General features: G+C 44.0%; 1 protein-coding gene across 1 annotated transcript in view; it reads left to right on the forward strand.

The window, feature by feature from the left end:
- LOC117361469 (gamma-aminobutyric acid receptor subunit beta-4) overlaps positions 1-23,760 on the forward strand; it is an 87,119-nt gene extending 63,359 nt beyond the window's left edge. Inside the window, exons 2-6 of the mRNA XM_033946859.1 lie at positions 322-404; positions 9,465-9,602; positions 11,560-11,712; positions 12,910-13,166; positions 23,120-23,760. Of these exons, the coding sequence (XP_033802750.1) occupies positions 322-404; positions 9,465-9,602; positions 11,560-11,712; positions 12,910-13,166; positions 23,120-23,491 (1,003 nt within the window). The 3' untranslated portion in view covers positions 23,492-23,760. The remainder of the gene's footprint in view (positions 1-321; positions 405-9,464; positions 9,603-11,559; positions 11,713-12,909; positions 13,167-23,119) is intronic.
- The last annotated feature ends 4,078 nt before the right edge of the window (positions 23,761-27,838 follow it).

Here is a 27,838-nt window from a genome sequence, read left to right on the forward strand (position 1 = left end):
GTTCCCCTCTTGCTTAAATATTCCCTCTCTCTTTTTCCCCTTCTCCTTTCTTTTGCAGTGCACATTTGCTTTGCTTCTTCAAAACACACACACACATCTCTCTGAATAAAAAAAACAGCCTTGATGAAGTGAGTCACGAAAGATTTAAGCAGCACAGCAGCGGGTGACCTCCCTCCCTTTTTCCTGCTCCTATTCTGCTCCCTCCCTCATTCTCCCACCCTCTTACTACATCTCGTAGGTTGCCATAGTAACACTGCCCCCCCCCCTCTTTCAGCTTGTCTTTGATTTCTTCCTTTTATATAATTTTTTTTTTTCTTTCAGAATCACAACAACAGCAGCTTGCATGATGGACCTGAGGAGATACCCCTTGGACCAGCAGAACTGCACGCTAGAAATCGAGAGCTGTGGGTATTCCATATGTATTCTGATCACAACAGTCACTGGATCACTATGTTTTGTTACATATGGGGGAGGGGAAGAAGGCAAAGCTTCCACCCCTCCTCAATTTGTACATTGATGTTTGCTTTGTTTCGTTATGCCCTCCCAAATACTGCAAACTGCCTCCCACTCAGTTCCTTCTCCCCGTCCCTTATTTCCCCTCTCATTCTCTTTAAGCATCTCTTGTATCTGTGCATGTGTTTTTCTTCTACAGTGGGAGTGGCTTGAGGAAAGCAGAACTGGATAACACACTGCGCTCTCCACAGGTCCAAGGCACTAGTCTAGTGGCCACAGTCCACTCTCGTGCAGCAGTTCTAATTTCTTTGCCCTCCGTCCTCGCTGTTATAATTGTAGGTGCAGAAGAACTGCTGGCCTTACACAAGATGTGTTGCATCACGTAATAATCTTCACACGGCCCAGGTTAAATTTTGGACCATTCCTTTCCTTTATAGTAGTCTTATAGCTGTGTGAATAAAGAGTGGGTGCTTCCTTTAGAGCTTAACTAATCCTATGTCCCCTTTCTTCTGAGATCGCTAGTGTCACTTATAAAAGCAAAATGATGTCAAGAGTATTTGATAGAAAAACAGAGCTACAATAGGTCTTATTCAATGGCGTAGTAAGGGTGAATGGTGCTCAGGGCAGTGGCGCCCCTCCCCCACCCCTCTTCCCCACCCACCCCTGCCACATGCCCCTTCCCTTTCCCCATACCTTTTTATCTTCTGCAGCATGCCCACATCGGTGTCAGCTCGCTCTTTGATGTCACTTCCTAGGCGCGAAGAGAGTGACGATGCCAACGTGGGCAGCAACCTCACGCTGTGGAAGTAAAAATGGTACGGGGAAAGGCAAGGGGTGCATGTGCGTGGCAAGGAGAGGAGTGAGAGCAAAGAGGAGCAAGGGTGCCCTTAGAAAGACCATGCCTGGGGCGGACTGCTGCCCCCCCCCTTCACACACACCCACACCCCTTACTACGCCACTGGTCTTATTTATCTGCTTTGCTTTTTCATGCAAAGATTCAGATCAGAATAATACACATGACATCTGATGATATGAATGTAACCCTGTTTTGACTTCATGCATCTAGCGCCACCTATGATTTTTTTGTTGTTGAACATTTATAAATAATCCTCTAAATATTTTGTGATCCACACTAAACTTACATAAACTTTTGGCCAAAGCACAAGTTGATGTATCCCACTAATTATAAGAGAGAACTTTGAACGATCTCAAGTGCTCACAGCTACAAGTCTGATGTGTATTTCAGGCAAATAACCACACGGTGGTTATTAGCCTGAAATACACATCAGACTTGTAGCTGTGAGCACTTGAGATCGTTCAAAGTTCTCTCTTATAATTAGTGGGATACATCAACTTGTGCTTTGGCCGAACGTTTATAAATACCTAGAATAAATAAATAATTATGAAGGACAATACTATTATCTAGGCACCATCATCTAAATGCCTTTTATGCATATAAAAGTGTACAATACTAGTACATGCAAACATGTACACTTAGATTTGTAAATGCTACAGGGCATCTAAGCAATATTATGCAAATATCCACATACCGTATTTTTTGCTCCATTAGACGCACCTGACCATAAGATGCCCCTAGATTTAGAGGAGGAAAACAAGAAAAAACCATTCTGAACCAAATTCTCCCTGCCTGGCTCTGCACCCCTCTGGCGGTTTAGTGGTGGGTCAGGACAGGACAGGCAGGCCTAGTGGCTAGCAGGCATGCAGGGACAGGGCAAGCAGGCAGGTAGGGACGGGACAGAGTGGGTAGGTAGGTAGGAGGCAGGCAAGCAGGCAGGCCTCCCCCCCCAGGCAGGTAGCAGGAAAGCCCCAGCCTCTCCCTCCTCCCTCCCTATTTTTAATTCGGCAAGGCAGGCAGGCAGGCCCCAGCCTCTCCCTCCCCCCTTCTCCCTCCCTCCCCCCCCCCCAGGCAGGCCCCTGCCTCTTCCTCCTCACCGCCCAGGCAGGTGACAGGCAACAGACAGGCCCTGGCCCTCTTCCTACTCCCTCCCTACCCCCCAGGAAGGCACCCGTCAAGCTCCGGCCTCTTCCTCCTCACCCCCCAGGCAGGTGACAGGCAGGCCCTGGCCCTCTTCCTCTACCCCGCCACCCCCCGCACATACCTTTTTTTTTTTTACTTCTGGACGTGGCGCCTCGCTGTGAGGGGCGCACAAGGCTGGCTGCCTGGTTCCTGCCACTTCCTCTGAGAACTGCCATCTGACGCGGCTGCCTCCTCTTCCGTTCTCTCGCGTAGCGGCACAGAACCAGGCAGGCAACCTGGTGCGTCGCTATGCTAGAGAACGGAAGAGGAGGCAGCCGCGTCAGCTGGCAGTTCTCGAGGAAGCAGCAGGAATAAGGCAGCCAGTCAGCCTTGTTCACTGCTCTCAGGAAGGGAGGGCGCCATGTTCAACAAGGGAGGGCAGCCACATTAAAATAAGGTAACAGGGGGTAATGCTTTGGGTATTCACTCCATAAGATGCACCCTAATTTCCACCCAGTTTTTTTTTTTGGGGGGGAAGTACATCTAATGGAGCGAAAAATACGGTAACTTATGTAGCACATATTTGCAAGGGGGACTATAAATGGTGTAGCCTGGGCAAGAGCTAGGCAGGGCTCCTAGTTACACATGTAACTTACAGACTACTTTGTTATCCATTGTAAATGACAGCAGATAATCTGAATGGTCCATCCAGTCTGTCCAATAACTACATGCATTAAAAATCCATGGTTAAGATCACTTGTCTTTGTTCTTTGATATTTCTGGGTTATAGACCCTGCTTGATTCTGATGCATTTAATCACCTATACTTATACCAATTCTATGACTGGTATAATTGCAGGCATGTAAATTTTAGGCACGCCAATATGGAGCCAATATGGAACATTAGAATGCTAAAACAGACCTGAAAGCCCAAGTTCTAGTAAAGAATAGTACAGATCCAAGTCTCCCTTCCAAATCTGACAGTTGGAATATTCACCAGCTGATGCCGATCTCTGCACTAGGACAGCAAACCTGTGCAGGAGATCAGCAACAGAATACCAAAACTGCGCAAATACAAAAGATACACAAACCAAACTTCTCAAAATAGGGGGAAAAAAACCACAGATCTTACCTTCCAGATTTTCTTTACTTTAAAAACCCTTTAAAATCTTCTTTAAACCTTGTTTTTTTCTCACTCAGGTAACTTTTAAACTTTTAACCCTGGTTACAATAGGCTTCTTCATTTCCCTGGGGAACTAAATGGACGTGCCTAGTTGTAAAATTGTCTCCACAGTGCATATACGTATTTTCATTCTGCTGTCTAAAAAACAGAGTTAAAGGAGAAATTTGTTTCACTAATCTGCACTTTCAGTGTGAAAGAACAATGATAGAAATATTCCGTTATTAAGAATAAGAAATGAAAGTCTTGATTGCATGCCTCTTCACATCTTCGTAGAAAGCTCAAATGACTTCTGTTTTCAAATACTGCCTCAACAAGGCCCATAATATATTATATATAGGCTACTTGTGTCCAATCACTGGATTCCATTATATGAAACGAATTTTCAGCAATGAAACCCAGAGTAAAACTACTAAAATATACTGATTGGAAGATTATGAGAAAATTTAAATCTGCCTGATATTCAACTCACGGCTGAACTAACCCCAGATATTCAAGGCCAGGGGATGGCCATTAACAGGGATATCAAAGAAGCACTAACCAGTTACCGTATTTATCGCTCCATAAGACACATTTTTTTCCCCAAAAAAGTGGGTAGAAATATTTGTGCCTCGTGGAGCGAATAACAATTTTTTAACACACGCCCCCCCCCCCCTCTCGGTACCTTTAAATTCTTGTGGTCCAGCAGTGTATTGTCAGGAGCAAGCTTTCCGCACTCCTGCCCCTCCCTTGCTGGACGACTGCCTCCTTATTATCTCGAGGCCAGCGGTGCATAAAGCAGGAGCGAGATTTTCACGCTCCACCCTGGCCCTGTGCTGCTTCCTGAATGGCTGACGTCAGTTCTCATGAGTGCCCCGAGATAATGAGGAGGCAGATGTCCAGTGAGGGAAGGGCAGGAACGCGGAAAGCTCACTCCTGCTGATACACCGCTGGACCACCAGAATTTAATGGGGGTGGGGGCTGGGACTGCCTACCACTTAGACCTGCCCTGTATTACTGGACCTGCACTGTACCCTGTGTTGACCTACCACTAGACCACCAGAGGGGGTTCAGAGTACAGGCCAGGGCAGGGGGATAGGGTGCAGAGCCTGGCAGGGAGAGAGGTTGGCTGCATAGCCTGGTAGAGCAGGGAGGGAAGGGGGCTGGGTTCAAAACTTGGTAGGGAAGGGGCTGGGTGCAGAGCCTGATAGGGAGGGGGACAGGATACAGAGCCTGGCAGGGAGGGGGACAGGGTGCAGAGCATGGCAAGGAGTGTGGGGTTGGGTGCAGAGCCTGGCAGGGAGAGAGAGGGGCTGGGTGCAGAGCCTGGTATATATTAGTACACAATTTGGTTCAGAATGAGGTTTTTTCTTGTTTTCCTCCTCTAAATCTAGGGTGTGTCTTATGGTCAGGTGTGTCTTATAGTGCAAAAAATACAGTGACTGCCTTTTATCCCTGGATAGCCACGGGCAAGACATTTAAATGATCAGGAGTCTCTCTTGTCTGTTTAAATCGCTTTGAATTTTGGGCCCAGTGTGTTTAACTCTCCCTGGAGGAATAAACACACCAGGTCGATTGTTGTAAAGTAGAAACAATTTGGCACTCTCAAGCATGGGTGGACTTACCAGCCTATCAACAGGGCAGTGCCCGAGGATTGAAAGTGCAGGGTATGTTGTATAAATAAGTGAAACAAACTTCTGCTTTACCACTCACAATATACGTAGCAACACAGACTTAGATGTTTCAAGTTTCAAGTTTATTAAAAGATTTTTTTTAAACCGCTTAATCAGGTTTCTAAGCGGTGTTCAATATAAAATTTACATAAAAACATATTAAAACTGGGGATACTGGATAAAATATAAGTGTCATAATATAGCACTGATAAGACGTATAGATCTACTTCAGACAATAGGAAAAAAGGGAAGAACTACAATCGTAAAAGAAAAGTGCAACAAAAAAGGGAAAATACAATAGGTTAGGGTAAAAAGTAATAATTTAAAAATATATATATATATATATATATATATATTTTTTTTTTTTTTTTTTATTATTTTTTTTTTTTTTTTTGTCCTTAAGAGGACAGTTGTCCAAAAGCATCCTGGAGCAAAAATGTTTTTAATTTTGCTTTAAATTGTTTTATATCAGATTCAAATTCTAAAATATGCCAAATGTATTCAAATGGTTTTATATCAGATTCAAATGCGCAAATGGTTAGGCAGCGAATTCCAGAGAGTAGGGGCAGTGACGGCAAAGTTGTTGGAGCGCAATGTATAGATTAATTTTAAAGAAGGTATGACGAGAAGATTCTGAGACATTGAACGAAGAGATTTTAAAGTATTATAAGGAATTAAAAGTCTATTAATGAACTATTAATGAACTCTGGTTGATTGTTTAATTTTGTTGTAAATGTTAAAAGTAAGATTTTATAACTGATTCTATGTTCGACTGGTAACCAATGTACACTAATCAGAAGAGGTGAAATGTGATCGTATTTCTTTGCGCCACTAATGATCTTAATAGCTGTGTTTTGTACAATCTGAAGCCATCTAATTTCCTTTTTTGTAATGCTATACAGGGCATTACGGTAGTCTATACAGGGCATTTTTGTAATCTAATTTCCTTTTTTGTAATGTTATACAGGGCATTACGGTAGTCTATACAAGAAATTACTAGGGAATGGATCAATGTGTTCAAGGAGGCTGGTTCAAGTAATTTTGCAAGGGAACGTATCATCCTCAGTCGATAGAGGCATTTCTGAACAACTGTGCTAATGTGAAAATGATAAGAAAATTTACTGTCAAAAGTAACTCCTAATAGTTTTAGAGTAGGGACAATTTTGATGAGGAGTGATTCATGCTTCAGGGGGGCCTGAAGCATTTTTCCTTCTTTAAAAGGAAAAATCATAAGTTTCGATTTGTTGATGTTAAGAGACAGTTTATTTGAGTCTAACCATGATGATCTTTTATAAAGAAAAAGTAAGTGCCTACTTCTCTTTCTAAAATACTAACATAGGTTAGGGTTACCAGATTTTCCCAAAGGAAAATCTGGACCTTTGGCCATGCCCTAAGGCCCGTCCAGTTCCACCTGTTCACCGCCCTTTCCCGCCTCCAGCACCACTCCTTAACCTGTTCAGGTGTCTGGATGGCATCCGTGCATGCGTGGATGCGAAGCAGTGACACGCATTTGCGGATGCCGTTCCGACATCAGAAGCTCTTCAAAACCTGGACAAAGTGCCAGGATTTGAAAATCCATCCATACCCCCAGATATGTCCTCAAAAAAAGGACATATCCGTGGAAATCTGGGCGTCTTGTAACTCTAGCATAAATGGCAGATATATATACCCTTGCCAATATTTGTCATGTATGTACATAAATTACAGTGTTTTACATACTTGGACAGATATGAGATCAAAATAGCCCCAACAGCTCAGCCTGAACACAAAATAGCCTCAATAAAAAAAGATCCTGATAATATAGCCCCTGACAAATGTGCTCCCCAACAAAAGGGCCCACCCGACTGTTTTACCCTTGCTGCTGTTGCTGTGTCCTGCTGTTGCTGCTGCTGTGAACTGAGGTGTTTCACAGGGCCAGTCTTACTAGGAGACAAAGGGGTGCCCCTCCCAGATCTAGATAACATCACTCACCTCGAATCCAGTATCCCTACCTCCCTCCAGACTGAAGGAGGGAAGAGACAGACCAGATCAGAGGGTGGGAGATGATACAGAGGAGAAGAAATGCTGGACCTACAGATGGAGAGAGGAAGTTATGCCAGACCACAGGGGGAGCAGTTTGGGGAGAGAGAGGGAGAAATGCTGAACCCAGGGAAAAGAAGGGAGGGAAGAGGGAGGGGAGGGACAGGGCACAGACAAGAGATGCTGGGCATAGAGTAAGAACAGAGACAAGCATACAGAGAAATATTGGAAAAGGGGTGGATAAGAACACCAAAAAAGGTAGATGCTGAACAGAGACACAGAGGAGAGATGCTGGACAGGACAGATAAGGATGCAGAGAAAAGATGGATAGCAGGCATGGAGAGAGAAGAAATGTCAAAGGCTATTTTGTCAGGGCTATTTTGACCGGGCTATTAGGTCAAGGTGCTACTTGTCCTCTGTGTCCACAAATTCCATGCCTGAGTACACTCCTTGCAAAATATGTACCATCAAGTCATGATGCATACTTTTCAATCAATCAGTATTCTATAAGGAGTCATTTATACATGAATGTTGCCACATCTGTGTATAAATTATTAAAATAACTGAAATTGGGCATGTTCTTTACTGCTTCAAGTTAGTACCCTTTATAGAATAACTGGCTTTAACTGGTTAATGCATAGTTAATACATGAACACTTAACTGCCTTCTACATAGGAGGTGGTAAATACATTAATCATTTACAGGTTTCATGTGCACTACAGTTTTGTAAATGGTAGGGTAAATCTGGATTTAGTGCATCAGACAGCACCACATTCAAATGTGTTAGGCTTAGATTTTAGTGTTCTTTAGTAAAAGGGTCGCTAATTTATCAAGGGCCCCCACTGTCCAAAATGATGTTAAGAGAGGACAGAAATATAGCTGATGAGTGACTGACGGGTCCAGAACCGTACCTGCAAGAAGACAAGGGCTCAGGCAAGAACCAGAAAGATGATGGAAACAGACTGGAATGAAATGGAAGCTACTTTGGCATAAATGTTATTTCTAAACTTTCGAACCAGCAGGAAGCCAGTGGTGGTTTGGAACTAACAGTCTCACCTGCCATTGCTGCTTGAACTGAGATGGAGATAGCATGGGAAAAGCATGCATGTAAAAAAAAAGACCTCCTCTTCCTAGGCATTTCTCAACTTCTTAAGCAGTGCTGAGAGATGCAGAATATGGGTCCAAACCACAGAGAATTCCAAGACATGACTGAGAGCAAGCACTGACTTAACTTTCCATATTTACAAGACGTCTTTGATAATGTATGTCCCAGGCAGAGTGAGGGCAACCAATCAACTATCTAGAAAAGGGAGCAAGCCTTACCATCACAAAATTTTCAGCTGGTTAAGTAGCAAGGCGCAAACTTTAAAATTAAAAATATAACAATAACTGAATGGAATTGTTGTCAGAATTTTGGAAAGTTCAGAAAAATCTGATAAAACCCATGAAACCAACACCGTATTTTTAAAATCTGTTTGCACACCAGGTTTGAAAATTTTACAGCCTTATGAGAACATACAGTGGGGAGCAAAAGTTTGTGAAGTTATAGATCTAGCGAGTGTGCTAAGGAAACTAAGGGCTCCTTTTACAAAGCCGCGCTCGGGCCTTAAAGCGGGGAATAGCGCATGCTAAATTGCCGCACATGCTAGCCGCTACCGCCTCCTTTGGAGCAGGTGGTAGATTTCCGGCTAGCGCGCACTATAGCACGCGCTAATCCGATGCGTGCTTTAAAACCGCTAGCGTGGTTTTGTAAAAGGCTATAATGGTCTATTTGACTTCCCTGTGTTCTTCAGTAAATGTTTGTTTACTTGAAAGCATGTTTCTGTATAAACATTGTGATAGTTCCCTGTTTTTCGGAGAAATTTTGGGCTAAATCCATCAGAACACAGGTGAGTGAATTTAAATCTTGCATATAACATGTGTGTTGATGCTAGCATTTCTGAAAAATTCATACTACAAATAATTACTGTTCACATTTATAGGTGTTTGCCTGTGTTGCTTATACTGTACATATGTGTGTGTGATGGTATTGCCAGTCTTAGTATCGATTACATACAAGTATCCATAGTATCAATCACTAGTAATGTTTCCACTAGCATTAGCAGATGAAAACTGTTCCACTCAGATCCCCTGGCTGTTCTTTCAACTCCTTTGTGCTTGACACCAGAGTTCTCTTTCCTCAGATGGCTACACCACAGACGACATTGAGTTCTTCTGGCAAGGAGATGACAATGCTGTGACAGGAGTAGATTCACTGGAGTTGCCCCAGTTCACCATTATCCAGCAACAACTGGTCACCAAAAAGGTGGATTTTGCCACAGGTGAGTTTCACCACGGGGAATGGTGGATGACAGAGTGATATGTTGAGCATCAGCAAATGTTTTGTTTCTCTAAGTGGTAGAGCAAGAAGATGAAGAGGTCCATAAAAAGGTTGAGCATCTATAGTTAGATTCATGCCAAATTCTAAAATATGCCAAATGTATCTGATTTTCAGCCAATAGAGAAAAGAGAATCTAGGATTTCTACAACAGAAGGAGGAATCTGAGGCGGATGCATCAGTATGATAACACTGCCTGCAACTTAGACAGTGTAATAATTTTTTGCAGCCTATAATAGTTTGCTTGTGGTGGTCGATATTTCTTAAATGCTGATTGAAATTGGTACAAACACCAGATATTCAATACTGTCTGGAACCGAATATCCAGGATTATGCACTGAATAGCTGTCACTACTAATTGGATAACCTCTGCCCACATACCACCACAGCACTGTCCACATAGTGCCAAGGAGATCAGAGGGAATGTATAGTGGCACTATTTGGTTTATGTCACTGAATATTCTTCTGGCCGGCATTTATCCAGTTACTAGCACCTGCTAACCATTTAAGTGCCTTTGAATATCATCTGGTTTCTCTGTAATATAAAGTTTAAGTTACTCTCCAATAATGTGTTTATGTAATATTCCAGTTGTAATAAGAGAGATTTGGCTTGCCCAGTATGAAAGTGATACTCCTGTCAAAATGTTAGAGAAGTGTTATGGATTAGAAGAGGGGTAGGCAGTCCTGGTCCTTAAGGTCCACAACCCAGTTGGGATTTCAAGATTTCCACAATGATTATGCTTGAGTTCTAATTGTGCACACTGAAAGCAATACACGTCAAATACGTGCACGACAATTGCGCCCTGACAAATGTGCACACTGAATGGGAGGTGACCCATCAAATGTGCTCCGACCATTGGATACTATTTTGTCTTTTTGAGGTTTACTTCGTAACCCTCTTTTTTGAGGGGGATCCGGGGAGACCCCCCCTCCCCACTACATTTAAAAGATTTACTTCCTAGTGTTAGGGTAAGGGTTACATGATGATTATCGGAACCTTTTACATAACTGGATATCTTGAAGGCCCTGATTTGCTCAGACTCCTCAGGCCCCATCCCTTGGATGGGGCCATCCCAAGGGACGGGGCCTGAGGAGTCTGAGCAAATCAGGGTCTTCAATGTATGTATACCTTTCGCATTTCAGAGGGCACAATTGTCAAGCGCGGATTTGTCAGTGTACTAGTGCATCTATTTTACATTCTAAAAATGATGACTTTGGACACTTGGATAAGGAAAGCAGACACTGGTGCTGGCATCTATAGTTCCAGTCCGTGGGTGGGCAGCTATTGTCCTCAAGGGCCGTGTTCCCTCTAAGCTGAGCAGGTGTCCTCCAGCTGCATTGCTACCACTAGGGGGTGGAATATTTTCAGTCGCTAAGGACAGGTATGTTCCCTGGAGTCCTGCAGAACTTGCCTGTCCCTCACAATTGAAAAATGTGACAGTAAAACAGCACCCTCTATTGGTGAGACTGTGGGTGGAGGACTCCTGCTCAGCTTAGAGGGAACAGTGGCACAACCCAGTCAAATTGTTAAGATTTCCACAATAAATATGCATGAGATTGATTTACATGGGTACACCGACAAATCTTAACAATTTGACTGGGTTGTGGCCCTTGAGGACTATAGCTGCCCACCCACGGATTGGAACTATAGATGCCAGCACCAGTGTCTGCTTTCCTCATCCAAGTGTTCAAAGTCATCATTTATAGAATGTAAAATAGATGCAATTGCAAAGTTCATGTTTTATTTTTAAATATATAAATTAGGCTTCTTTACACAGAAATATCCCCTTGAAATCTCTATTATCCTTGAATATATCTAATAGACTGATTATGAATTATAACTCTATTCTAGCCTGCACGCTCTTATTAGCTAACATCTGCTTCTGCTTTCTGATTGCCAGGCTCATATCCACGGTTATCCTTGAGTTTTCGAATTAAAAGGAACATTGGTTACTTCATCCTACAGACATATATGCCCTCCATCCTCATCACTATTCTGTCCTGGGTTTCCTTTTGGATCAACTATGATGCGTCTGCTGCAAGAGTAGCATTGGGTAAGTCCTCTGCTGTACCCCTCTGTGCCTAACTCGCTCCCTCTAATTCAATATATGGCGCTCAAAATTCTGCATGCTAATGTAGGCATGCACCCAATTTGTGTACTGAATTAAATTAATCAATGAGCCAATTAGCCACAATAATTAGACACTAGCAATCCACTATTGGTGCTAGTTGGCTCCAATTTGAATTTATAAGCACATCTGTGTAGTCAGTTTTCTATAAAGATGTGCCTGTAAAGCTTTACGTGCAGATCCAAAAAGGGCATGGCCATGGGAGGGGCACTGGTGGGTCAGGGACATTCCTAGAATTTGCTTGCAGTGTTGCACAATAAGGCATCTCTATGCCTAATTTAGGTGCCGTGATTAACACCAGGGATCAGTTGGTGTAAATCTTCAGGCCTAAAATTGGGTGTGGATCCTGGCACTAAGGGGATGATTCTGGAAGCGGCGCGTGCCATGGCACGCACCTACAAAACGGGTGCCTGCCACGTGTCAAGCTCAGACAGTCGTCGCTTCCAGAATTGCAGTGCGCAGGGACACTAGGTGCTGGAAATGTAGGCCAGGATTTAAAAAGGCCTAACTTTCCAGTGCCTAAAGTCCTGTCAGAATCGTGGCCAGCGGCGCATAGTAATACCGAAGTCCGGTGCTGTCCCTAAACACACCCACTTTTAGGCTTTAGTGTCACTATGTGTCGCTCTCTGCCAGGGACCTAGGCACTGGTCCCAGAAGCTGTATAGTGGTGGCTTTTTTTTTAAGAGAGTTTAATTGAGTTTTAATGGCGTGACTAATTATTGCGCAACTTAAATCCAATTAAACTACTTATATTAGACACCAGTAGGTGCAATCTAAGTACCTGCCTAAGGTGACTTGTTTGTGAATCCGGGCCCAAACCTTATTCTATAAATGCTGCCAAACTAGCACTTAGCACTCAATTTTGAGCAACATTTATAGAATTTAGTCCATTGAGACTAACCAAAAGTGCCTAAGCTTCACCCTCCCCCACCTCCTGTTCCAATTATAGAGCCTATATCGTTCAGCTGAACCTGGTTTGAACAGAGGTTTGATCCCCAAAATCAGTGGGGGGGGGTTAACTATACCATCTCAAATAGTCAAACTAGAATCAGAACAAATGAAAACAACATCTAGCTTGAATTAGCCAAATCCAGTAATTAGGAACCAACTTTGTTGTTGCAGGAGTCACAACAGTGCTCACCATGACGACCATCAACACTCATCTGCGGGAAACACTGCCGAAGATCCCCTATGTTAAGGCTATTGATGTGTACCTTATGGGATGCTTTGTGTTTGTTTTCTTGGCACTTCTTGAGTATGCCTTTGTCAACTATGTTTTCTTCGGTCGAGGACCTCAGCAGCAGAAGAAATTAAGTGAACGGATGACCAAAGCTAATAATGAACGCCACCGATATGAAGAGAAGAGAGTGAGAGAACAGGTTTGTTTATTTTTCCTTGTCTGTACTTACTTATTTATTTGGTTCGTTTTCTGTCCTGTTCTCCCCAAAGAGCTCAAAACGGGTTACAGGTTGACATACATAATATACAGTTAACAGGTTACAATTTGTCATAGTTATAGTACAAGTTTTTTTGTTTTTATTTTTGGTGGCGGGGTTTTATACAAGATTTTGCTAATACACTTTCTTTTCATGTTTATTCCATTATTCAAACTTTTGTCTTTTTTTTTGTAATGGATCTAGAAAGACAGAAAGTCTGGTAAATCTCAGGTCCCTGAGAAAGGTTATTTATAGATATTTTGAGAGATAGAATGCTGAAAGTTGTGTGCAATTTCACTTCATGTCAGTTTGAGAAATGCACTGGTTGGTTTTCAGAAGCATTTTTTCACACAGGCAGCAATCAAAAGGTTGTGCTAATTTAAACAGCATAGCTATATGACTAGCAGCTGAATATTGCCACAATCCATACAGACGGCATCAATCACCCTTGTGCAAGTATAATCTGTACCCCTTTAAGAATGTAAGGGCTGCTATACTGGGACAGACTAAAGGTCTATCAAGCCTAGTATCCTGTTTCCAACAAGTACCTGGCAAGATCCCAAGGAGTAAAGCAGATTTTATGCTGCTTATACTACGTATAAGCAGTGGATTTCCCCAAGTCCATCTTACTAATGGCGTATGGACTTTTCTTTAGGAAATTAGCCAAACCTTTTTTAAACCCTGCTAAGCTAACTGCTTTCATCACATTCTCTGGCAACAAATTCCAGAGTTTAATTACATGTTGAGTAAAAAAATATTTCCTCCATTTTGTCCTACTATTTTTGGAAAGCGTAAACAAGCAATTCATATCTACCCATATTCACTCCACTCAGTATTTTATAGACCTTTATCATATCCCCCCTGATCTGTCTCTTCTCAAGGGTGACGAGCCCTAGCTGCTTTAACCTTTCCTCACAGGAAAGTCTTCACATCCCTTTTTATTCATTTTCATCACTCTTATCTGAACATTTTCTTGATCTCCAGATAGTACTACTATATAACAGGATAAATTTACATGCTTTAGCTGACAATTTTTTTTTTTTTTTTTTAAATGCTGACCATGGTATTTGAATATTGACCCAACAGTTTTCACATCATAAGAATAAAAAGACCAAGCTATAAATGTCTGCTCTTGTGAATTATGCTAGAAATGTAGGGGGACAACTATACCTGAGCACCCCATTTAAGTGCCCCAGTGCTGCGCAGGGGTGCCTATTCAATAATGGCATCTGTGCATCAGAATTCCATTTATCTTAAATATATGTTTTAAAGATTTTGGATGTTTTTATTGTAAACTGCCTAGGTTATAGGAAGGTAAAAAATATTGTAATCAAATAAATAAACAGAATGCTAGTGTAAATACACATCGGTGTACCTAAATATAGGCACACCATTTAGGCAAGGTCAATGGCAGGAGTCCACGAGCATGCCTAAGTGCAGAATGCAATGGGTATAAATCACAGTATTCTATAAGTTGCATATGTAAGTAGCAGCCCCTCCCATGACCCTCCCATCTTCCACCTTTGTGTTTGTTCCCATGCACTTACATATTTATCCCCTGGCTTCTAAATAGATCACTAAACTGTTGGGCATAGATTCTGTAAAGTGCGCCTAACTTTAGGCATGCTTTAGGCATCCGAATTAAGTGGATAATTAGCGATTTAAGGGTCTTAACAAGCGTTAATTGGAACTTAGACGGACTTAGGTATCCGTTAGGCGTCTTTATAGCACAGACGCAAAATAGGCGAAGATTTAGGGAATAGTTGCGTCTAAGTTTGTAGACATGGGTGTAACATGGGCGTGACATAAGTGCCTATTGGCTTACTTTCAAAATTTCAACTTTCTTGCTGATGAATGGTATGTGAGCTTGCTACACCCCTGCACCTCATCAGATGCTGGGCTCTGCTTAAATCCCAGCGCAGGAGAAGAAAAATCAGCTTAAATTCGGCATACGTTAGGCATAACTTAGGCTTAAGTTAGGCTTAAGTTAGGTATAAGTTAGACATAAGTTAGGCTTAAGTTAAGCTTAAGTTAGGCCAAAGTGAGGCTTAAGTTAGGCATAAGTTAGGCTAAAGTTAGGCATAAGGTTAGGGTTAGGGTTAGGGTGATGTCACAATGAGGTCATCATTGTGCAGCTCCATTCCTCCATTTGCAATGAATTAGAAGCCACATTCAGGTCTGTTCTGTGTTTTATTCTGTTTTTAAGTTTGGCCAATTGAAGTTATGGGTTTTCTGGTTGCTCAGAAGAATGAGCTGTTTGTAGCAATGTTTCATGATAAAGAAAGTGTTATTTAGAGCAAGGAATCGCTTCTAAAAACCTCTCTCAAATAACATCTGCGGGATGCCCAGAGAAAGCTGATTGGATGACCTAAATAGCATGTATTGGGCTAAAGCCTTTCTGGAGCTTAAACCACATCTATTTGAAGCCTATATGGAGCTCAAAGTCCTATGCTTTACATTTCTTATAGGAGCTAATGATACCATTGCTATATAAGTTTCTGCGTAGCACAGGAGTGAAGTTTCCCCCCCCCCTTCCATGCTGATGTTCCCAGATCAACTCCTATTGAAACTAATATATTATAAATATCCTTTTAAACATGGTATACTGTGTTTTTATTATCTTTTTAATGATGGTATACTTCAGGTTAATTATATTAAAGCTTACAGTCCTGAAATAATGATAACAAATCAGTAAAAACCACCTTTTTATATATAACATCGTAGGGACGTCTGTCTAGCATCTATATGGGGTTTTGGGAAAATGTGCCTAATAGACACCTAAGATACGCTTAGTGCATTAGAGACATCTATACGATGCCTAAACAGTGCCTAGATAACGCTGCTTGCCACTTGCGCTACAAGGATGTCTATAGCACACCTAAAATTATGCGCACTTTACAGAATCTAGGCCTTGGTGCAGAACCAAGATTTACATGGAAATCTGATTACCGTATTTTCACGCAAATAACACGCACCCGTATAAAACGCGCACACGAATATAGCGCGCAGAAATCACGATGATTTGCACAAAAACTTTGATATACCGCGCTCACGGGTATACCGCGCATGCTGCCCGACGCTCCTTTCGCCCGCCCTGACTTTCCGTGCGCTGTCCCGACTCTCCGTTCACCCCCCCTGACTTCCGTGCACTGTCCCCCCTTGAAGGTCTGTCCCCATCCTGAAAGCCTGATGCCCCCCCCGACGTCCGATACATCCCTCCCCCCCCCCCGAAGGACCGCCGACTCCCCAACAATATCGGGCCAGGAGGGAGCCCAAATCCTCCTGGCCACGGCGACCCCCTAACCCCACCCCGCACTACATTACGGGCAGGAGGGATCCCAGGCCCTCCTGCCCTCGACGCAAACCCCCCTCCCCCCCAAGAACCTCCGACCGCCCCCCAGCCGACCCGCGATCCCCCTGGCGACCCCCACGACCCCCCCACCCCCCTTCCCCGTACCTTTGGTAGTTGGGCCAGAAGGGAGCCCAAACCCTCCTGGCCACGGCGACCCCCTAACCCCACCCCGCACTACATTACGGGCAGGAGGGATCCCAGGCCCTCCTGCCCTCGACGCAAACCCCCCTCCCCCCCAAGAACCTCCGACCGCCCCCCAGCCGACCCGCGATCCCCCTGGCGACCCCCACGACCCCCCCACCCCCCTTCCCCGTACCTTTAGTAGTTGGCCGGACAGACGGGAGCCAAACCCGCCTGTCCGGCAGGCAGCCAACGAAGGAATGAGGCCGGATTGGCCCATCCATCCTAAAGCTCCGCCTACTGGTGGGGCCTAAGGCGCGTGGGCCAATCAGAATAGGCCCTGGAGCCTTAGGTCCCACCTGGGGGCGCGGCCTGAGGCACATGGTCGGGTTGGGCCCATGTGCCTCAGGCCGCGCCCCCAGGTGGGACCTAAGGCTCCAGGGCCTATTCTGATTGGCCCACGCGCCTTAGGCCCCACCAGTAGGCGGAGCTTTAGGATGGATGGGCCAATCCGGCCTCATTCCTTCGTTGGCTGCCTGCCGGACAGGCGGGTTTGGCTCCCGTCTGTCCGGCCAACTACTAAAGGTACGGGGAAGGGGGGTGGGGGGGTCGTGGGGGTCGCCAGGGGGATCGCGGGTCGGCTGGGGGGCGGTCGGAGGTTCTTGGGGGGGAGGGGGGTTTGCGTCGAGGGCAGGAGGGCCTGGGATCCCTCCTGCCCGTAATGTAGTGCGGGGTGGGGTTAGGGGGTCGCCGTGGCCAGGAGGGTTTGGGCTCCCTTCTGGCCCAACTACCAAAGGTACGGGGAAGGGGGGTGGGGGGGTCGTGGGGGTCGCCAGGGGGATCGCGGGTCGGCTGGGGGGCGGTCGGAGGTTCTTGGGGGGGAGGGGGGTTTGCGTCGAGGGCAGGAGGGCCTGGGATCCCTCCTGCCCGTAATGTAGTGCGGGGTGGGGTTAGGGGGTCGCCGTGGCCAGGAGGGTTTGGGCTCCCTTCTGGCCCGATATTGTCGGGAAGTCGGCGGTCGTTCGGGGTGGGGGTGCGAGTGGTCCTGCCGGGGGGGGGGATGTATCGGACGTCGGGGAGTCGGCCGGGCAAGAGGGCTTGGGCTCCCTCTTGCTCCGATCGTGGATGCGGGTGGGAGCGCGTGCGAGCGGTCGTTCGGGGTGGGGGTGCGAGTGGTCCTGCCGGGGGGGGGGGATGTATCGGACGTCGGGGAGTCGGCCGGGCAAGAGGGCTTGGGCTCCCTCTTGCTCCGATCGTGGATGCGGGTGCGGGTGGGAGCGCGTGCGAGCGGTCGTTCGGGGTGGGGGTGCGAGCGGTCCTGCTGGGGGGGTGAATCGGGCGTCGGGCGGGGTGGGAACTATGTTTTAAAACTTTGGTATACCGCGCTCACGCATATAACGCGCGAGGGGTATGCGCGGTAGGTAAAAACGCGTATAACGCGCGCGTTATATGCGTGAAAATACGGTAGATCATGAGCTATTAATAATTGGCATTATCTAGCACATCATTAAGAAGGGTATTACGACCAGGGCGAAGGAAGTCATCATGCCGCTGTATCGTGCAATGGTACGGCCGCATCTGGAGTACTGTGTCCAGTACTGGTCGCCGTACCTCAAGAAAGACATGGCGGTACTTGAGGGAGTACAAAGAAGAGCAACCAAACTGATAAAGGGAATGGAAAATCTCCCATATACCGACAGATTGAAGCAGTTGGGACTTTTCTCCCTGGAAAAGCGAAGACTTAGAGGAGATATGATAGAAACCTTCAAGATCCTGAAGGGCATAGAAAAAGTAGACAGGGACAGATTTTTCAAATTAAGGGGCACCACAAGCACAAGGGGGCATTGGGAGAAATTGAAAGGGGACAGGTTTAGAACAAACGCTAGGAAGTTCTTTTTCACTCAGAGGGTGGTGGACACATGGAACGCGCTTCCAGAGGCTGTTGTAGACAAGAAAACATTAAATGGTTTCAAAGAAGGTTTGGATAGATTCCTAGAAGAAAAAGGGATTGGGGGGTATAGATAGGTATAGACCATTGCTCAGGCAATGGGCCTGATGGGCCGCCGCGGGAGCGGACCGCTGAGCAGGATGGACCTATGGTCTGCCTCAGCGGAGGCAACTTCTTATGTTCTTATGTTCTTATGTTCTTATGTGGGTTTACTTCTTGATTTGCCCTGTGCTCTGTTCTACGAGTGGGCACCTAAATTTCATTGCAAGCAACTCAAGAGGGGGCATGGTTATGGGAGGGGCATTGACAGATCAGGGACATTTCCAGAAATTGTGCGCAATGTTATAGAACAGAGTCATTTGCACGCCTAATTGTCATTAGTTCCATGCCAGCATTCCACACCAGGTTTCAGCAGGCGTAAATGCAGTGCCAAAGTTGGGCACACGATTTGCGCTAAACTAGTATTCAATCATGAAAATTGACATTTTTTCGGCTGGGTTTGTGGACGTTTTACCCAAAATGTCCAACCTCAGATATAGAAGTCCTATTGAAAATGCTCCTTTATGGATTTTTCCTCCAGGAATTTGTCCAAACCTTTTTTAAATCCATCTGCATTAACTGCTGTTACCACATCCTCCGGCAATGCATTTCAGAGCTTAGCTATTCTCTGAGTGAAAAAAATATTTCCTCCTATTGATTTTAAAAGTATTTCTCTGTAACTTCATAGAGTGGCCTCCTAGTCTTTGCAATTTTTGATGGAGTAAAAAATCGATTCACTTGCACCCATTCTACTTCACTCAGGATTTTGTAGACTTCAGTCATTATCATATCTCTTCTCAGCCATCTTTTTCCAAGCTGAAAAGCTTTAACCTCTTTAGTCTTTCATCATACAAAAGGAGTTCCATCCCCTTTATCATCTTAGTCGCACTTCTTTGGACCTTTTCTAATTCCACTATATCTTTTTTGAGATACTGCGACCAGAATTGAATGCAGTACTCAAAGTGAGGTCACACCATGGAGTGATAAGGAGGCATTAAAAATATTTTTATTTTATCAGGGAGGGGACAGTGGGTGTTTCTGCTCTAAGGCCCAGATTCTCTAAAAGTGCGTCCCGATTTTAGGCAGCTGTAGGCGTCCTACAGCTGTCTAATCAGCCAATCGGGATGCACGTTTTTTTAAAAAAAATGCTCCCCAGGCAGGCCGCCTATATTGAAGGCGAGGCCCGCAAGACACCTAGGCCCTGATTCTGTATAGGACGCCCGGGAGAGGCGTCCTATTCAGAATCGGCCTAAACTAAACCCCGATTCTGTTACAGACGCGGGTTAGAGAATCGGGTTAGATTAGACACGGCCCGCTACACTTATCGCGGCAAGGGATCTCTCTGCCGCTATAAGTATAGCGGGCCGTGGCCCCCTGACCGATCACTGGCAGGAGGGTGCCCAAACCCTCCTGCCCGAAGACGCACCCCCCTCCCCGACACTACCGACCGCTCCCCCCCCCGACACTACCGATCGCCCCCCTCGACATTACCGATCTCCCCCCCCTGACAATATCGGTCGCTGGCAGGAGGGTGCCCAATCCCTAAGACGCACCCCCCCCCCCCGGTGCTAACAACCCCCACTCCACCAAACCTGTTCTTACAGATGGGTCTTGCACGTCGAGCAAGCAGGCACGCCTCGTCGAAATGAGGCGGGCCCACCCCTTCCCGGCCCATCCCGCCGAAGCCTAAGGCCTGATTGGCCCAGGCTCTAGAAGCCTGGACCAATCAGGCCTTAGGCATAGCGGGTCCGCCCATCCCTACTAAGTCTAAGGTCTGATTGGCCAATCAGGCCTTAGATTAAGTGGGGATGGGCGGACCCGCTATGCCTAAGGCCTGATTGGTCCAGGCTTCTAGAGCCTGGGCCAATCAGGCCTTAGGCTTCGGCGGGATGGGCCGGGAAGGGGTGGGCCCGCCTCATTTCGACGAGGCGTGCCTGCTTGCTCGACGTGCAAGACCCATCTGTAAGAACAGGTTTGGTGGAGTGGGGGTTGTTAGCGCCGGGGGGGGTGCGTCTTCGGGCAGGAGGGATTGGGCACCCTCCTGCCAGCGACTGATATTGTCGGGGGGGGATCGGTAATGTCGGGGGGGCGGTCGGTAGTGTCGGGGGGGCGGTCGGTAGTGTCGGGGAGAGGGGTGCGTCTTCGGGCAGGAGGGTTTGGGCACCCTCCTGCCAGTGATCGGTCAGGGGCCACGGCCCGCTATACTTATAGCGGCAGAGAGATCCCTTGCCGCGATAAGTATAGCGGCCGCGTTTACTTACAATGTAGACCAGCATTTTGCTGGCCTACATTTTTAAGCTTCTCATCTACTAGGGAGACGCGTAGGGCCGCCTAGGTTCAGCCTAAGGCCCGCCTAAGGCCCTTAGACGAGCTTAGGCATCTTGCGGGTCTCCCTAGGCTCCCGGAGGTGCCTTCAGGCCTGCCTGGGGAGCATTTTGTTTTTAAAAACGTGCATCCCGATTGGCTGATTAGACAGCTGTAGGACGCCTGCAGCTGCCTAAAATCGGGACGCACTTTTAGAGAATCTGGGCCTAAGTGTTCAGGTCTTTTTTTAAGGGTCCATGTCTTTAGAATTCTGAAGCAAGTCTTAAGGCTGAAACATGTCTCGTGTTGAATCACTCCTATTGTGTTTCTTTAAATAATGATTTTCATTCCATTCCGTTGCTGTCCTTGGATGTCCTTTGCTTAAGGTGACCCGTCCTCTCTGGTGTAAATGCTGAACATTAATGCATAAAAAATCAAAGGGGTCTGACACAATGTCTTTGAGCCAGTATAAAGTCTGAACAAATCGAGACTTTTTTCATCCAATGTAAAGGTTAATCAAATCAAGACGACACAGAACCGTGTTTCGGCGGACACCCGCCTGCATCAGGAGTCACAAATTCTTATATCATGTAAACATTAAATGACCCCAATAAAAACAGGAAAACCAATTTGAAAATCTCTCACTATGCTTCACAAAGAAGCATCCTGCAACAACAAACGCCACTTTCAAATCACTTAGAAAATTGGCTGGTAATTATTTTTAGAATAGACTGTTGCTTTGTGACTTCATTGATTTTTATAGTATTGACCTACTTTGCTTTAAACAATTTTATTGATGATTACAGAACTACACAACCATAAAGACCATATAAATCAATGAATCATCCCTTTGTGCAGTATGCTGCGTATTAATATAACTAAAAACAGATAACATTCAATACCATAGACGGTTTCCTCTCCTTTTTTGTCCCTTTTTGCCATTTGTAAGGAGACCCTGTTACTGTTTCACCATTGCTGTCTCTCGTATTTGTCTCTCTCATGCTTACTTTCTTTCTGTCTATCTTCCTCATGCTTTGTTCTCATGGTTTGTCTTTCACTTAGGTCAGTATTAGAAGGAGATATGTGGCAATTCCATTTTACTTTGCTTTATGAAATATAATAGCTTGCCTACGCTGTAACACAGGGATCTCAAAGTCCCTCCTTGAGGGCTGCAATCCAGTCGGGTTTTCAGGATTTCCCCAATGAATATGCATTGAAAGCAGTGCATGAACATAGATCTCATGCATATTCATTGGGGAAATCCTGAAAACCCGACTGGATTGCGGCCCTCAAGGAGGGACTTTGAGACCTATAGAATGCTGCCTAAGTGCAATCCTGACCAAGATGTGTATCTTGCAAAGCAAGCAAGTGCATAAAGGATGCACACGGGGCGGAACATGAGTGAGACATAGGGGAGCTCCTACTTACACTCATAAGTTACACTGCCATACATAGGGGCAGGCATTTACTCCAGCTCTTTGGCCAGCATAAATGCAAGTAACTAACCCCCCCCCCCCCCTTTTACTAAACTGCAATAGCGTTTTATAGTGCAAGGAGCCACGCTGAATGCTCGCGCAGCTCCTGACGCTCATAGAATTCCTATGAGCGTCAGGAGCAGCACACAGCGTTCAGCGCGGCTCCCTGCGCTATAAAAACGCTTTCACGGTTTAGTAAAAGGGGGTGTTATGTTAAGGCATGTCTCTACTGAGCTATACTAGTATTCTATAATGGAATTTAGGCACCTAGGTTCCTTTATAGAACAGAATCCTACTATGTGCCCTTCCTTAATGGAGCTGCCCAGTTATAGAATTGCCCTCCACATGTTTACCACTGTCTGATCAATGTATAACACCACATGTTTGTTCCCTTTTCTACACTTAAGAATGAAATTATTTTCAGACTGTTATTCCAATATCTCTTGTTCAGCATTATCTTTGCTTTATTTTTATATTAGTCAAAATATATCATAACCTGCAAAATATTCACTGTTCTCCAAGACCAATATGGCCGTAGAAGCTCTGCCGTACTAAATTTGCTCTCTCTATCATTCTCTTCTCTTTCTTTATCATTTCTTCTGTTTCAGGTCAAGCAGATAGTGCAGATTAACTATTGTATTATTTTGTCTTTTTTTAGGTGGATCCCTATGGCAACATTCTTCTGAGCACCCTAGACATGAACAATGAGCTGATGCCTTCTGAAGTGGCAAGCAGTGTCAGTGACTCCAGAAACTCCGTCATGTCCTTTGACAGCTCAGGAATTCAGTTCCGGAAACAACTGACCTCTCGGGATGGCTTTGGTCATGCCACCTTGGACCGTCATGCCCCATTGACCGCCACTGTGGCCCGCAACCGTGCCAATTGCCGCCTGCGCCGGCGCTCCTCCAAGTTGAAGCTCAAAATCCCAGACCTGACTGATGTCAGCACCATTGACAAGTGGTCTAGGATCATTTTTCCTATCACATTTGGATTTTTCAACCTGGTTTATTGGCTATACTATGTAAATTGATATCTGTCATCTCCAGAAGAGAGCAAAAGACACTCGGGAAATGACACATGGGAGTGCTTTTTTCGGGGGGAGGGAGGGCAGTGAGGGTTGACATTTTTGTTCCCTTTCAGCACAGGAAATACAGAGAGAGGGAATCTTTCTCAATGCAAATGCATTTTTTGATTTCTTACAGGACAATTTCACCATTGTAAAAAAAAAGAAAAAAAAGAAAAAAAAAAAAGAAACAAAGCAGATGGAAAATACAAAAGAAAAAAAAAAAAACACATGCAGAAAAGATTTTAAAAATCCTTTAAACAAGAATCAAGAATGGGGAGGGGGAGGGACAATAGGTTACCTTTGAATGTGCAATGCTTACGAATAGGCTGACATCCATTTCATTCCTGCTAGTGTAATTTAATTTTGGAATTTTGCTTTCAGACTAATTTTCGGTCTTATACTTCATCGCACTTTTCTCATTAATTCCTGGATGGCTCCAATGAGAAAGGGTTTGTTGCAGTGCATGAGTTTTCTTCTTGCTTATAAGAGAAAATGGGATTTTAAAAATGGATCTGTTCAACTTAGACTGAGAGGATGGTAGGGATTTGGTTAGAAAGCTGATGGGGATGGAGAAAGAGGAAGGATGTATTATGAGATTCTAAATTGCACTGCTGTAAAAGGTGTATGTGGGCATATGTGCAGAATGTGCCAATGCATGCCTACCAGCAGACCTTTTCTGGAGAAGGAAAGAGGGAGATTTTGTAATACTTTTTTATATAATGAAATCGAGAAATGAGGTTAAGTTCATGTCAAGCATTACAGAAAGTGGCAGGACTCTGGATATTTGATTCCAGTACTGGAGATACCTCTCACCCACCCCTTGAGCATTTTCTTATGGTGTTTTCTCTACTTAAATGAAACAAAATGGGTTTTGAGAGAGGGGGACAGAACATAAGAGAGAGAAAAAAAAAAAAAAGGTAAAGGAATGCTATGCTAATTTGATTGAAGCTCCTGAGAAGTTGAAAAGCCAACGTTGATATTTTGGCCCTGGCCATCAGTTGAACCATTTTAAAATTTGAAGGGGATATTCAAATGAATTTTAATTTTGGTCCTCAGGTGCCCAGACAACGTCTCTCTGAAATAACTTCAAACAGAATTTGGAATCTTAACATTTTTCATAAGAAAAAGTCAGATTGCATACTTGTAGAATAATGAGACAAGTTGGAGCTGGGCAGAATGCCCAATTCCCTGCTACCTGGTCAGGTGAAGTAGAGTTTAAAGAAGAGAAAATAAAGGAATGCCAGCTGATCATTGGTCCATTTGAAACAATATTCAGTTGTAGTCTAAAACGGTTTCAATAATATTCCATTGTTGAAAATGACTGGAAATTACTCAAGAAGGAGCATAGTTTGTCGATCATAATATTGACATGGACTGTATATCTTCATTCTATAGGGTTACAACTTGAGTAAACACTAGATGGTTGTAGGGCCACCTTTCCCTTTCTCTGTGCCCCTTCTTTTCTCTCCTGCTCAATTAATTTATCCAGTATCTTAAAAATTTACGTTGTGTTGATCCATCTCTCTTGAAAATTTATGTTCTGTTGATCCATCTCTGTGAAAGTAGAGCATCCGTGTACCCTTTCTTTTGACTAGTTCAAAAGCATTCTGAGGTTTATAACCCTGATTTTTCCCTATTAAACTGGAATATAAACTCTAGAATGTTTTGAAAAGTTACACAAAAATCTTGAACTGGACCATTCTGTCAGCGGTGCTCTAAAACCACAATTTCCCACAAATTCTATAAAGTGTGCCTAAAGTTAGGTGACCACATTGTTGCCCCTAGCTTATGTGATCGCCTAACTTAATTGATTAAGATGTTTAATCAGTGCCAATAATTGGCAATTAAGAGCTTGTAATTGATGTTAATTGGACTTAATTGTAAGTTAGGCGCAAAACTTAGAAAGCGTGATTCTATAAAAAGTATGTGCCCAGTCCAAAGCACCTACCTGAAAGTGGGCATGGTTAGGGAGCAGATGGTGGGCATGTTTTCAAGTTAGGTGCCTCTTTATGATTTAGGCACCACTGTGCACCTAACTTAGGTGCAGGCATTTAGGCCAAGAAAACTCTGGCGTAAATAAGGTGTTCCTAAAAGTTAGGATACCTAGGGGTCCTTTTACTAAGGCGCGCTAGCTAATACGACCATAGACTATAATGGATGTGTTGGAGTTTAGCGTGCACTAAAATGCCTAACATTGCTAAGGTGGTGCTTAGGACGATTCTATACTGTACGGTGTGCCAAACGTTTATAGAATCACGCTTATCAGTGTACTAGTCGGTGCTGATTTTATAGGCGACATATATAGAATTGGGCCTTTGTGGAGACTCATAAACCTTTTTATTTCATTGGCGTAATCATTTGACTGATTTATACATTTAGTAACTTCTTTTTAGACTTTTCTAGACTTTGTATGATCAAATACTATGATATGGACATGGTTAAAACAACTGCTCCCAGTTCAAACTGTTCAGGAGACCTGGTTGTCTGCATTAATGCTAAATTTTGGGAAAAGGAATCCCCCACTGCATGAGAACTTTGATGCATTCTCTCTATTCTTAGTGGAGATTTTTCCTTGTATACATTATGATTCGGTTATTTACAAATCAAGTGTAAAAGTTACCAAAAACTTAAAGAAAAATCCTCAGGCACATATTAAGTGAACAACGGCAAAATGATATTTTCTAACCCGTCTCATTCCCCTGCTACCTCCTGTTCTCCTGCCATCTCACTCCCATTCCCCTGTGGCTGTTTCTGTATTATATCATTACCAAAAGGAGTAAATAGACAATATGAAGTTATTTAATAACAGGGAAATAAGAGAAGGAAATTGTATCATTGTTTCCCAGTTTAAGGGAAGGGGAAAGGACTAAATCAGATTTCCTTTTCCACTCTGTACTGAGATACAAAGCAAAGATTTATGCTGATAAACAACAACAAAAAAAAAAATCAAGAAAAAAAAGAGAGTGGGTGGCAGGAGATGATTATAAAAAGTACTGCTAATAGGATCTTAACAAAGTAAAATATATGAACTATCTTAGGCATACAATAGAAGAGTAGGCCCCAGTTACTAAAGTTTTAATAAGGTCACCCCATCAAACGAGTGAAAGAAACAAGATCCAAAGCAAACTGAAGCACTTAAACAGCTAAAGCCGCCTACTTAACAGCCAAGTTTAAGGATGATAAAGTGAAAGACTATATGTAATGTTATGATTTACCAATGCAAAGCAAAATCAACATTGGGTGGGTGAAGGCGTGGGCGCATGTGGAAACTGACCAACTGCATCAAAAAAAAAAAATAAAGCATAAGCCATACGAATTGCTGACCCCAGTAAATGTTAACGTTGGGACACTGAGAATAGTTTTTCGACAGGATAAAATTTGATATTTATAATAGACTGTAGTTTATACATGTGGTATAATGTACAGCAAAGTTTCTTCATTATTTCCATCTTTTAAGATGCAATGTCAGTACATTTTACAGACTTACGGTAGAATGCACGGGACCGAAAGGCATTTTTCATGCAATCTCTTTTGGATTTGCACGGAAATGTGTACATAGACCGATGACATAGAGAAGAAACATTTAGACACTCATTCGTCTTTCGTTTTTCCCTCCAATGTGCCTACAGACACTCAGGTTTCAGACAATACATAAATTGCAGGAAATAAGAACTGTACAATTTATAGAAGCAAAGCCGACTTGTAAAATTATGGAAATCTTTTTTCGGCTATTTGGTTTATCTCAATTTACAAAGGTTTGGTTGGGGTGGGTTCTAACTTTCAAATGCCTCCAATAAAAAGATATGCCATCTACTCAATCTTTGGGGTTTCCAGATATTTCTGTTGAAAGTAATGGTGTCACTGTGCTATATATATCTTGCCATGGACTAACTGGTAGCACAGTCATTGGTTTTCAAAACCTTTTTATATTTTTTTTTTTCCTTCAAATAAATGCGATATCTATTGCTTTGTCATCCAGAAATAATGCAAAATCTTTGAACATTTGTATATGTGCAATATTTTGACTTCCCAAAACTATTAAACTTCATTGAGCCCCTACTCTTGTTTCCTTAGAATGATGATGCAGAGAGGAAGGACTGTGCCAGTCTGCCAAAAGCAAGATTTGTTACGTGAAAAGCAACAGCAAACTTAGGGGTCATTTTGCTAAAACACACTAAAATATGGGCTTAGTACATTTTAATGCAGGACTTTCCCATCTGCTAAGCCCTTATTTTACGTGCATGGCAGTAAACTAAGGAGTTTTCTTTTTATTGCTTTTTTGGCAGGTCCAGCACTAATTTTTTCATTAGT

The sequence above is a fragment of the Geotrypetes seraphini genome, chromosome 5, assembly GCF_902459505.1.
Source record: "Geotrypetes seraphini chromosome 5, aGeoSer1.1, whole genome shotgun sequence".
Lineage (NCBI taxonomy): Eukaryota > Metazoa > Chordata > Amphibia > Gymnophiona > Dermophiidae > Geotrypetes > Geotrypetes seraphini.